The sequence below is a fragment of the Palaemon carinicauda genome, chromosome 16 (assembly GCF_036898095.1).
Source record: "Palaemon carinicauda isolate YSFRI2023 chromosome 16, ASM3689809v2, whole genome shotgun sequence".
Taxonomy (NCBI): domain Eukaryota; kingdom Metazoa; phylum Arthropoda; class Malacostraca; order Decapoda; family Palaemonidae; genus Palaemon; species Palaemon carinicauda.
Genome location: NC_090740.1, coordinates 27,845,542 through 27,857,669, shown reverse-complemented (window position 1 = coordinate 27,857,669; position 12,128 = coordinate 27,845,542). Strand labels below are relative to the sequence as shown.

Genomic DNA, 12,128 nt, shown 5'->3' with positions numbered 1-12,128 from the left:
TGTGAATCTTAAAGGAGACTTAGCTTTTACTGAAAACTTCTTTCAGGCGTTCTTTTCCAGAGGGTACATTTCGTATCCAATCAGCAAGGAACGTCTAAAAGATAATTATATTTTCATCAGAAAGGATTCTAAAATTTACGAAAAACTTAATATCTAAAATCACGTTTTATACATATTTAAATTCATAAAATTGATTGAATCCCTTCATTAATTGTATCCGAGTTGATTCTATAAATATATATTCTTTCCATGTTTAAGGGGATACTATTGACCCTACCACATTTGCCATAGCGAGGTATTGGTTCACATTCCGTGCATCCCATATGCATTAACTCTCTGTAATAAATAAGACCGTTTTAATAACATATAAAAGATTTATGTTTGTATGATTTTCATGATGTAGTTTTGTAAGGGATTACTTTTCCATAAGAAACATTTACAGAATACTTTTCTGTAACGAATGTATATTTTCCGTCAATAATTTCTCCAGTAGATCTACAATTTTAATGGTTCTCATCACTACCTTCAGATGGCGCAGGTGCACAGAAGAGAATTAATTCAGAACTCTATCTGGTTGACCTGTTGTATCTGGGACATGAGACTGGCTATTTTTATTATCATTATCATCATCATCATCATCATTATTATTGTTATTATTATTGTTATTATTATTATTATCATCATTACAATTATTATTATTATTATTATTATTATTACAAACTAAGTTATAATACCAGTTGGAAAAGCAAGATGCTATAATTAGACCAAGAGCTCCAAAAGGGAAAATAACCCAATGAGTAAATGAAACAAAGAAATAAATAAACTACAAGAGACGTAATAAACAAATAAAGAAAATTTTTAAGAACAGTAACAACGTTAAATTAGATCGTTCACATATAAACTATAAAAACTTAAAAAACAAGAGAATGAGAAATAAGATGCAACAGCGTGCCCAAGTATACCCTCAAGAAAGAGAACTCAAATCCAAGGCCATGGTAGAGGTTATGGCACTAACCAAGACTTGGGAACAATGGTTTGATTTCGGAGTGTCGTTCTCCTAGAAGAGCTGCTTACCATAGCAAAAGAGTTTCTTGTACCCTTACCAAGAGGAAAGTAGCTATCTAAGTCTTTCGTACTAGAATTACTATTGCTGAAACTATAAGATAAAACTCCTTAAATATATTTTCTTGCATACTGCCAAAAGTAGATTCAAATCATGTGCACAGTTTAACCTGTTATAAAGAAGATCGTGTTGAAAATACCGAAGTCACGGATATATTTTCTAGCTCTACTTTGCTAATGTAACATTTCCAACAGAGTAACCATGAAAGATATTTTCTTTCACAGTAAATGCAAAGCTAATGGGGGTCGACGTCACATCAGTTTTAACATAGTCAGGGATCGAATGCTCGTCCGACCAGAACTTCTTATCAGAAAATTAATTTCCCCTTAGGTCTTTGATCCCAAGGCAGAATACATTCAATGTCAAGCGGTATTTGTGGATTATTTGAATATATATATATATATATATATATATATATATATATATATATATATATATATATATATATATATATATATAATATATATATACAAGTTAATTAATAAGAAAAAACTATTTACTCGGTTTTATTGGTGGAAATCTGAATAAAGATAACCTTTAGCATGGTCAAGGAAGAACGAACTACTGCACCCTAAAACTTCAGTCTTTTAGAAGAGAATGTTTTCGATACCGTTATTTTTCAAGTGCCAATAGAATGCAGTCTAATCGAAGTAAGATTTTGTCTTTTAGTGCCACCCTACATGGTTATCCTTAACGTTTCCTATACTTTATTATTCGAAAATATACTGATATAAAAATCGATAACATGGTCAGAAACTTCAATACCATACTTCATTCATTCAAGACAAAGCTTTTTAAACCGATTTTTTACCTTCATGAGAATTTTCCTCTGTACATCATCATAGATCTCCTGTATTAGTAATAATTGTACAAAAATCATTAGAAGATGAATGTAACCGCCCCCTACTAACACAGTCTATCCAAGTATCATTCCTTGGTACTTTATTCATATGGCCTAACTCATGATATTTAAGACATGCTTACAATGTATTCCCCTGTGAATTAAGAAATTATTATCTAGTTACCCCTCGATATCTTTATTTCTGTTTTCTCTCTAAAGGTCTTCTTCCTCGTTAAAAATATATATTTTTTTCATAATACAAAATCTAAATGTCTAAACTCCTGCCATAGATATAAATACAAACGACAGTTAGGGTATTTTAGAGATGTTACTTGAGTTAGAAGCTACACGTTCGCCTAGCACTCACATGTCAGCAGATCGCTCCCCGCCCGGGGCCGTGAGTTTAAGCTATTTAGACCTATTGACGAGGATACTGCTGTGGTTAATGAGGGTTGGCCTTGTAACCGGCTCAAGTTCTGGTGAGCATCTATTCTTATGATACTGGAACTGAAATCAGACACCTTTACCTTTAATAAGTTGGTTTCCGACGATGAATGGTCTCCCCGGTCCAAGTTCCGAATGTTGTAACTCGATCCATCAGAACTTGACATATTAACTTCAATGACACTTTGATTATTTTCCACTCTGGAGACTTTAATTTATAAAAATGTGAAAAAAAAACTTTGTTACCATTAAGTTAGCTAAAATTGATCACATAGAATAAAAAAAAATCCTCTTGAAACGGGAAGGGACATTACTACAAGGGTCTTTAAACTATCCAACGGAATTACGCAACACAAACCACGTGCGATTTAAAGAACATTTAAATGTCCTACATATCAACAATCAGTTCGCTATTTCGCACTGTACTAGCTGTTCTCCTCCCACCCTAGGAAATATCTTCTATTGTACTGAAAATACAGTTTCATTATCGCGTGGTTTTGACGGATGGTATCTCCATAGTTAGCTTATCTACAAAAAAAAAAAATGAAATAATCTTAAATCCCACGCAACTTTCACTTAGTAACAGGGTACGAAATAGCGCTAAACATAAAGCACGCCATTGTATAGTGTAAACATATCATATAGTATTAGTAGACAAAGTTGTGTCAACCAAGTAGTATTACTTCGCTATTTAAATCAGTATGAGTTATGGAAATTAAATATACTAATATAAAGCATCCTTAATTAACATTTTAGCTGTGATGAACAAAGAAGTATGGTTTTATCCTGAAAATGAGGAGGTATTATGTCTGAGTGGTATTGAAAATGTCTGCTGAGAACTTTATGCTAGTTTGGAATGAACCACAACAACAACAAATAAATGTTGTCATTCGATAACATACAAGAACTGACATGCCAGGACGTAACCTAGAAATCCTGTTCATACTTGGTAAGTGTTTTTAGCCCGATTTTCTCTTCTCCCTTAGCGAGTAATATGTGAGGAAATCAGCTCATCCTGAAAATTAGTATGTGTTTATAATGATGGTACTGTATATCAAAACCTATGAGGATAGCTGAGTAGGAGACCAGTGAATAACCACCACCACTGAATTGGGGTTCAGCATTTGTTTATTTTCTTATGCATATGGTATCCTGTCAGGTAAAAATATAGATTGATGCATTGTACAGATTTCGGAGCCTTTGTATATCAGCGGTCAGTTACTCACGCGTTGATTAAAAATGGACATCAACTAACCTTAACTTTTCCCCCTAACCTAACCTGCAAGCCGTGTCCTTACTTACTTACCTAACGAGGGGGGGGGAGGCCTCACGCCCCCCTGCGACCCCCCTTACACTGCCGTATTCTAAGTTAGTCATAATAATACATGCAGTTGGCCGCTATCATACATACACCCCCAGATTTCAAAAGATTAGACTGGATTTTATGTATTTCGTGTTTATTTATAACTTTTTTGGTAATGATTCTTGGTGAAAATCCATAGTTTTTAAGTTATGGTGGGTCGAGTACCAGGAGCCTTTGTAGGGTGACGGCCAGATCCCGTAGAAAACGGGAATATTCTGAACTATGGCCGTCGTTCTAAAAACGATTTTGGCGGGAGAAGCTAACTTAAAAAACCCACCTAACCTATGCTAAAAGCCGTATCCTTACCCAGGGGGGCTTCGCCCCTCCCAGAACCCCTCCCCTTACACAACAGTTTCCTTACCTACAAGTACGATGGGAGAAGCTAACTTAAAAAACCCACCTAACCTATGCTAAAAGCCGTGTCCTTCCCCAGGGGGGCTGCGCCCCCCCAGACCCCCGCTTACACAACATATTTAAGATCCGTAGACCATTTCCAAACGATAATAAGCAAATTAGGACGCTTGGCCGTAGCGCATCAAACTACCTGAGTACCATTAAGAAAAAGTTATGGCATGGGCTCGTTATCATCATTTACGTTGAAAACACATCAATATATAGTGTACTTGGATAATTGTGTTAATATTTAATTTAACATTTTAAAACTTTATTTCTGCCAGTTATTGTCATAAAAACTGGTCATTGTAATAAAAAACAGGTACCGTCATCAAAGTAGACTAACAGTAATAAAACACTGGACCTTTTGTTTTCCAGGATTTCTGGTATTATAGAAAACGGTGTTTTCCATTCCATATTCTATGGCGTCCTTCTTAGCAGTGTTCAGAGTATTACAAATGGTTCCTTATTTAATTGAGGGTGGTGTATGTATGATAGAGGCCATCTGTATGTATGGTGACGCCTGACTAAGAATACAGCAGTGTAAGGGGGGTCACAAGGGGTGTTACTCCCCCTTGTTAGGTAAGTAGGTAAGGATACGACTTGTAGGTTAGGTTAAGGGGGAAGTTTAGTTTAGTTGGTGTCCATATTTTATGCTCTCTGGAGGAACTGGCCGCTGATATACTAAAGGCTCCAATTGAACTAATGGTTTATTAGTTTTTGCTCTGCCGTACGCTCTCTTTGCTCGCGATTAAACATTATTTCACTGCTCCTATGTTCTGGCAAGCAGATTATGTTTTGCTACTTGTCTTAGCCCCGAGGGCTAGTATTTAGGCGTTAATGTTCAATTATACAAACTTAAAATGGTGAATATACACTTATCTGAGGGGTGAGTTGTAGCTTCGAGGTCCAGCATGGACTTGACTTCTATTTCCAATGATGAGCCAAAATATATAAACTATACAAATAACATAAGAGCTATGATCATATCGCATATTCCAATATTGAAAATAATTAACAGAGGTTTAGAATATAAAATGTTGGGCCCTTTATTCTGTTCAAACAAGTAACTTACAGCAGAAGCACTACCTATCAGTATTTTTCTATACTACTGAGAGGAAGTTGACTCCTATGGTATGTGCTATGATGACAAAAGGAGTAAAAACTGGTACTTTTTATTAAAATCTGTAACTTCGTTAGTAGAGGATTCCGCTAGTAGTAAATGGTATTCAAAATAGTGTATTTACAAAGATCTTTTCAATTATGCAAATGTTAATACCCTAACTAATCTTGCACCATTCTATAAGTAAACTGCCTGGCTCAAGTCATGTGAAGTATGTAAGAGATTTGGTACATATAATTTTTTTGAGATATAGCTTAAGGTTGGCAATGTAAGTTATGTTTGTTTAGGGTGTTTGGACAAAGCTGGATAGATTTTCATATTGAAACAATATTACTTTACGAGTTTAAAAACCAGGAATATTGTGTATTTTCAGGTGTCTTGAAAGTTCTTGATAATGATTTCTGGCAAAAATCAATAGGTTTTGAGTTATGGGGGGTCAACTACTGAGTAATATTAACCAAACGCTAGAGCTTTTGTTTGCCAGGACTATCATACGCATAGAAAACGTGACTTTCTATCCCATGTTCTATGTAGACCGTAGTAACAATGTTCATCATATTACTACCTCCTAACTTAATTGAGCTAATGATTTATTGGCTTTTGCTCTGGCGTATGCTCGCAATTAAATATTATCTCACTGCCTCTATGTTCTGGCAAGCAGAACATGTTTTGCGACATGTCAGCCCCTTGGGATAGTATTTTGGTGTTAATTATCAATTATACAAACTTAGATAATAGGATACCTCGGTTATTATTGCCAAGCTATTCCTTGTTATGGGTTTAAACGAATGTACCAGTAATATTTTATGGAAATATGCTGATTAAAATCATTTTGGGAATATTGTGTTAATGTAAATTAAAATCCAAAGGGGGATGGCTGATGAATCATTAACAAACAGTTAAATGAAAGCTGGGAGCGAGGATCCCTACATCTTCACTTATGTTTCTAGGTGCATCGAGCACAGATATAGTATACTGGTGTGCCCTTAAACTAACTTTTTATTATCCATTTCTTTAAGGAAGTAAATATGATATTCTCTGTTGATTGTTATTGTGAAGCAAGATACTCAATGTGGGAGGATGGACTTGCATTTAGTGTTTTTTTTTTTTTCAACCTTATGTAAATCCACACTCGGAGCCTTTGTAGTTTGTTGGGAAAGGGTGTTGATCGCCAGAGAAAAAAGTTACAAATGTAAGAAAACGCCCCTTGTTTTACAGTAATTGTAACTGAAGGAAATATTAATGAATTCATTAGTTTTGTAAATGGTTGTCCCAAGATTCTACATACTAGGACCACTCAGCGCATGAACATTGGGAATGTACCAGATTAGCCAAAAAAATAAAAAAAAACTTTGAAACACCAAGAAAACTCATTTTGTGTATGGTATTATATTTCATATGATATCAAATAACAGAAAATCCACTCTTTTGTCCCAATATTTTACATTTTAAGACCACCCAGGGCATGGCCGAAACACCTCTTTCCAGGAATTATTTAATAGACTCAATAGAGGGCTGTGCTTTTTATACTGGGCGGACCTGTTCTTTACACTATAAACACTTGCTTTATGAAATTAACACAGCAGGTGCATGTACACTATGAACACTTGGTATTTGGAATGTATAAATATTTCAATCCGTTTAAGGGCCTAACAAAATAGTGGTTAGTTCCGTAACTGGAATACAAACCTACGCTATTTATTAAGGAGGTATTACTTAAAGGACGAGCCATTAAAATTTAGCAAGGGTTAACTACCCATCCCACTAGTTAGCGGGGATTGGAGGGTAGTTCGCTACCCCTCCCACTCACACACCTGTGATTGAGCTCACTTTGCTTTTGGCTCGGATGGCGAGCAGTCGTTGCCGCTCTTCATCTTCACCAAATATTGGACTGACATTAATGCTATTTTTGCTTTTGCTTTTTCAGTGTGTGTGCAATGACTTCTGCCGGCCATGCGAAACTGGCCTGGACCTGAGAGTTGCTCCTTCATACTTAAATGTCTGCCGAGGACGCCGATCCTCACACCCTTTGCGTTTCCTACAGGGGTCAATGGTGTAATGTGGGTAATAAGTGTTCCGAGTGTCGGGAGTGGTCTACCTCCCAGTTGGAAAGGTTTGGCCGATGGCAAAAGAAGAAATCTAAGTGGGACTCTTCTCCTTCGAAGGTTTCTTTGTAGCAGAAGAAACCCAGGGCTTCTTCTTCCGATTCCCAACCTTCCTCCGAAGCTCCTGCTTGTTTGGTCTCCTCCGAGAGACCGTTGAGTAGTAGCGCAGGCCAGTTAACACCTGGACAACTTCGGTCCTCGAGAGACGGTGTTGCTTCTCCAAAAGAAGCAGGCCGGCCTCTTTCCTCAGGGATCCATGACTCTTTATCCTTTGTTACAGGTGTGTTCATCCGGGGGGTGGACAGGGTCCACCCTCCAAGGAAAACCTGCTGCACCTTCTTCGCCATGGCATTAGTTTGCACCCCTCATTGACGTCGGAGGTGGATCTCTGTCCTTCGTCGACGTTGTTGTGTAAGAGGCGTCGTCCGCTGCCCATCCTGCCGACGTTCCTGCCCGTTCGGACTTGTCCGCCGTTACCGAAGACTACGCTTTCCCCCCCGGCCGAACATCCTTCCAGGGGGAAGCAAAGTCCTAGGCACATCTCTCCTGTCAGTGTTTCTCCCTCTCGGGGGAATTCACTCATAGAAGCTCCACTTCGGAGGACTGCTGTTGAAGGACGTTGTACTTGCCCTCCTCTTCGCCTTAGAAGTGCGCCTTCACCTTCAGTGAAGAGACACCGCTTTGGCTCTTCAGCATCGTCAGTGCCAGAGGAACCTTCTTGTCCTTCGACTTCTGACTCTCAACCTTCACCTGCCCCTGGACCTACTTCCGACGACGCTTCCACTAGTCCACGGACTTCGGCTCTCGACTCTCTGCGTGAGGATAGTGAGCGATCCCTTTAGGAGGATATTCTTCCTTCTAAAGGACACATCCCTTCACCAGGTCATTATCCTACATGACGATCTTCAGTTCACCCTACGACTCACCGTTCACCTGACCACGTGCCAACTTCGCTCTCGCCATTCTCAAGCGTACCATTTGCCTGCGCGTCTTTCTCCAGCTCTTCATTCACCTGCACACTTCTTGTCAGGAGGACCCTTCCCGTCACGCGTCCTCTGACCGACACGTCGTTCGCCAGCGCACCAGGCTCCTGCTTATCGCTCACCCACACATAGTGCTTCTGCGGGCCCTCAATATCTACGACATCAGTCTCCTGTCCGTCAGCGCGCGCACATGCTAACAGAACATCTGGCAGATCATTCTCGCCGCCTGCACGTCATTGATCACCAACGCGTTAGTCTGCTCATTTGCGCCAACGTTCACCAGCTTAGCACCGTGCTCCAGCTATTCAACACGTGCCAGCACTCACCATTGTGTAAACATGCGCCCTCTCCGAGCTCACAAACGCAGAGTAGGCTTCGTTCGCTGACACATAGGCATTCGCCGATACATGGAAATGTGTCCCAATTGTAGATTCAGACAGAACCAGACGTACTTCATCTTCCAACTTCAAGGAAGCCGCACCATCCGGAGGATAAGGGCAGTGCTTAGAAACGGAAAGGTAGGTGTTCACCCCTCCAGACCATCGGTCCTCTCACCAAGGAAGGGCAGAGTCATGTCTCACAGGTCTCTGTCGCCCCACTCCCCTCCCCGCAAATGCATTACAGCGCGACCCAAGGGGAAAGAGGGAAAGGGCACTCCTTGGGAGGTCAAGATCCCTAAGATACCCGCTTCAAAGGCGGATTCACAGTATCAGTCAGCTCCGGAAGAGACTCCTCAAAGGGAACCTTATGTCCCTTTCCCTTCAGGGGATCTTTCAGACAGGGCCAGCTTCAGTAAGCAGCCTTGGTTCAGTGCCATTGTCAGCCCAGTTGTGCAAGTTTTCGGTTCTCTGGCAAGATGCATTCCAACAAAGGTGGGACAATATCAATTGTACGCCTTTCTGCCGTTCTGTCTGATGAGGAGGGTACTGAACAAGTCCAGCACATTAGTCAATCTCTTAATGACCCTTATGGCTCCGCTATGGCATCATGCGGAATAATTTCCAAGCCTTCTGCAACTCCTGACGGAGTCTCCAAAAGAACTCCTTCCACAACACGATCTACTCAGACAACCACACTTCAACATCTTCCACAAAGCCGTAGCTTCGATACGACTTCACGCCTGGAGACCATCCAGCATCTCCTCACTCAGAGAGATTTTTGCAACAAGTTGCGAACAGAATGTCTGAATATCTGCGGAAATAATCAGCGGCAGTCTACCAGGCAAAGTGGTTGGTGTCGTGGAAGGGGTATCTCTCCACTGGATGCCACTACTGTAGTGGAATTCTTGTTATACTTCATGGAGGAAAAACTGTCCAGTCTGGGCTGTGAAAGGCTATCCCTAAGCCTCCAGCCTCATCTTTAAACTGAATGGAGTTGACATTTCCTCCTTGATGGAATGATCCCTCCTCATACGTAGTTTCGAGTTATCTTATCCTCAGTCGGAAGTCAGACCACCCCATGGAATGTAGTACAAGTACTATAATCCTTGGAAGGAGCACCTTACGAACCTCTTAATCAAGCCACAGAGCCCAACCTGACACTAAAGACAGTGTTCTTCCTAGCCCTGCCCTCTGCAAAGAGAGTCAGTGAGCTACAAGGTCTGTCCTGTGACATTGCCTATTCCAGGGGATGGAGGCAAGTAACATTCAACTTCGTTCCTGAGTTTATTGCCAAGACTCAAAATCCGACGGTAATGGATAATAGATTCTGCTCCTTCCGGATTGAGAGTCTCTGCATTGTAACAAATGATCCAGGTCAACTGTTATTGTGCCCTGTATGGGCACTAGGGCACTTGGCCCATTACATTTCTTACTATATACACAAGAAAACAAGCTTGTTGCATATGCAGATGATGCTACACTCTTTGCATCAATTCCATCTCCTGAATGTAGATCTGGGGTTTCTGAATTTCCTAATAGAGATCTAGCTATAATTAGTGCATGGCGCAAGTTATGGGGCATGGAGTTGAATCGTAACAAAATTCAAAGTATGATTGTAAGTAGGGACAGTGGCTCCTCAACGTCTTGATCTCAGCATTGATATTGTTTCTTTAACTCTGTATGACTCTAAAAATTTTAGGTGTTATTCTCGACAGCAAATATACTTTTGAGAAACACATTAGGTCTGTGTCTTCAATTGCACAAAAAAATTGGCTTATTGAGAGTTTTAAGATTTTTGGTGATCAATCTATTCTGAAGTGTTTTAATCCTTTCATTCTACCTTGTTTCGAGTATTGTTTTCCTGTTTGGTCTTCAGCTGCTGATTCTCATCTTAATTTGTTGGACTGGAACTTATGGTCTATTAAATTTCTTATTCTTGATCTAGATATTAATCTCTGGCACCATCGTTCAATTAGTTTGTTATGCATGTTGCATAAGAATTTTCATAATCCTGATCATCCTTTACATTTAGATCTTCCCAGACAGTTCCATCCTGTTTGTAATACAAGGCATGCAGTTAATCCTAATAGTCAGGCCTTCTTCATTGTGAGGCTCAATACTACACAGTATTCTAGAAGTTTTATGCCAGCTGTGACCAAGTTGTGGAATGATCGTCCTAATCGGGTAGTTAAATTGGTAGAAGTTCAAACTTGCAGCAAATGTTTTTTATGTTGAACAGGCTGACATAAGTCTTTTTATAGTTTATTTATGAAATATGTGTTTTGATGTTGTTACTGTGTTTAAAATATTTTATTTTAATTGTTCATTATTTATCATATCTTTTATTTATTTCCTTATTTCCTTTCCTTACTGGGCTATTTTTCCCTGTTGGAGCCCTTGGGCTTATAGCATCTTTTCCAACTAGGATTGTAGCCTAGCTAGTAATAATAATAATAATGAACTCGACCACAGATTAATAGATTGTTTGTTAAGAGGAGAATTACAAGGAATTCAATATCTTCCTAGATCAGGAAAATCTTCGAACGAGCCCTCCAAGCGGACTCGTCCCCTCTGGACCGTAGACCTAGAGCTTATGACGTCAGTGGCATTGGTACGTCCCTGGCGTTCTAAAAGAACTTCAATGTGATGCAGGTCTTACAGGAAGATGTCTGGAATTGTCAGTCAACTTTCACCGCCCACTACCTCCGAGATGTAACCAACAGGATACATAATATGTGATCAATAACACCTCAGGTCGTTAGTAGGACAAGTAGAAGTTAGTGGAAGGCAGATGTTACCTGGTTGTAAGCTTGGTGTGAATATATGAATGACTGGCCTTTTTGCTTTCCATTCTCTCCTCTCTTTAGGTTTGAGCAGGCTGAGGAACTCTGCAAGCTGACCTCCTCTGACTGTAGGTGGTTATCATCGGCCCTCATGTATCCTAATATGTGCATCTATATTTTACGTCCCCGATCTCCCGGCAAGGTAGGAGTCGGGTAACATCCAATTAAGAAAAAGCATAGCTCCAAGTGAAGTCTTACTTTAATGAGTCACATTGCTTAGTTTTTACACCTTTGCACAATTACTCGGGTCATTATCTCTCACTGGGAGTTAATGATGTGATAGGATGTGCTCTTCCACAGCTCATGTGAAGTGAAGCATAAGAGTCACACCCCAAGTCAGTGACCAGCCAGTTGGTCTTGGACTTCCACCCACCAAAACGTGTCTCTCCATAATAAATATCTGAATGGTTTGTATTTGGTGCAGGAACAAATGACAAATTTGAAAATAATTTGTATTTGTTCCAACACAGAATACTTACCTCGAACTACTTTCTTAGGAGAGCCTGGGGATCTCTTAATCACCGACCAAG

At 39.8% G+C, this 12,128-nt stretch overlaps 2 protein-coding genes across 2 annotated transcripts in view; both read left to right on the top strand.

Moving 5' to 3' along the window:
- The window catches only part of LOC137654981 (uncharacterized), an 8,439-nt gene extending 8,095 nt beyond the window's left edge, over window positions 1–344 (top strand). Inside the window, exon 3 of the mRNA XM_068388879.1 lies at window positions 1–344. This exon is cut by the window's left edge and continues 653 nt beyond it. Coding sequence (XP_068244980.1) covers window positions 1–157 — 157 coding nt within the window. The 3' untranslated portion in view covers window positions 158–344.
- A 2,773-nt stretch (window positions 345–3,117) lies between these two features.
- Window positions 3,118–12,128, top strand: part of LOC137655705 (uncharacterized) — a 37,748-nt gene continuing 28,737 nt past the window's right edge. Inside the window, exon 1 of the mRNA XM_068389703.1 lies at window positions 3,118–3,357. The gene's annotated coding sequence lies outside the window, so the exon portion shown is untranslated. The remainder of the gene's footprint in view (window positions 3,358–12,128) is intronic.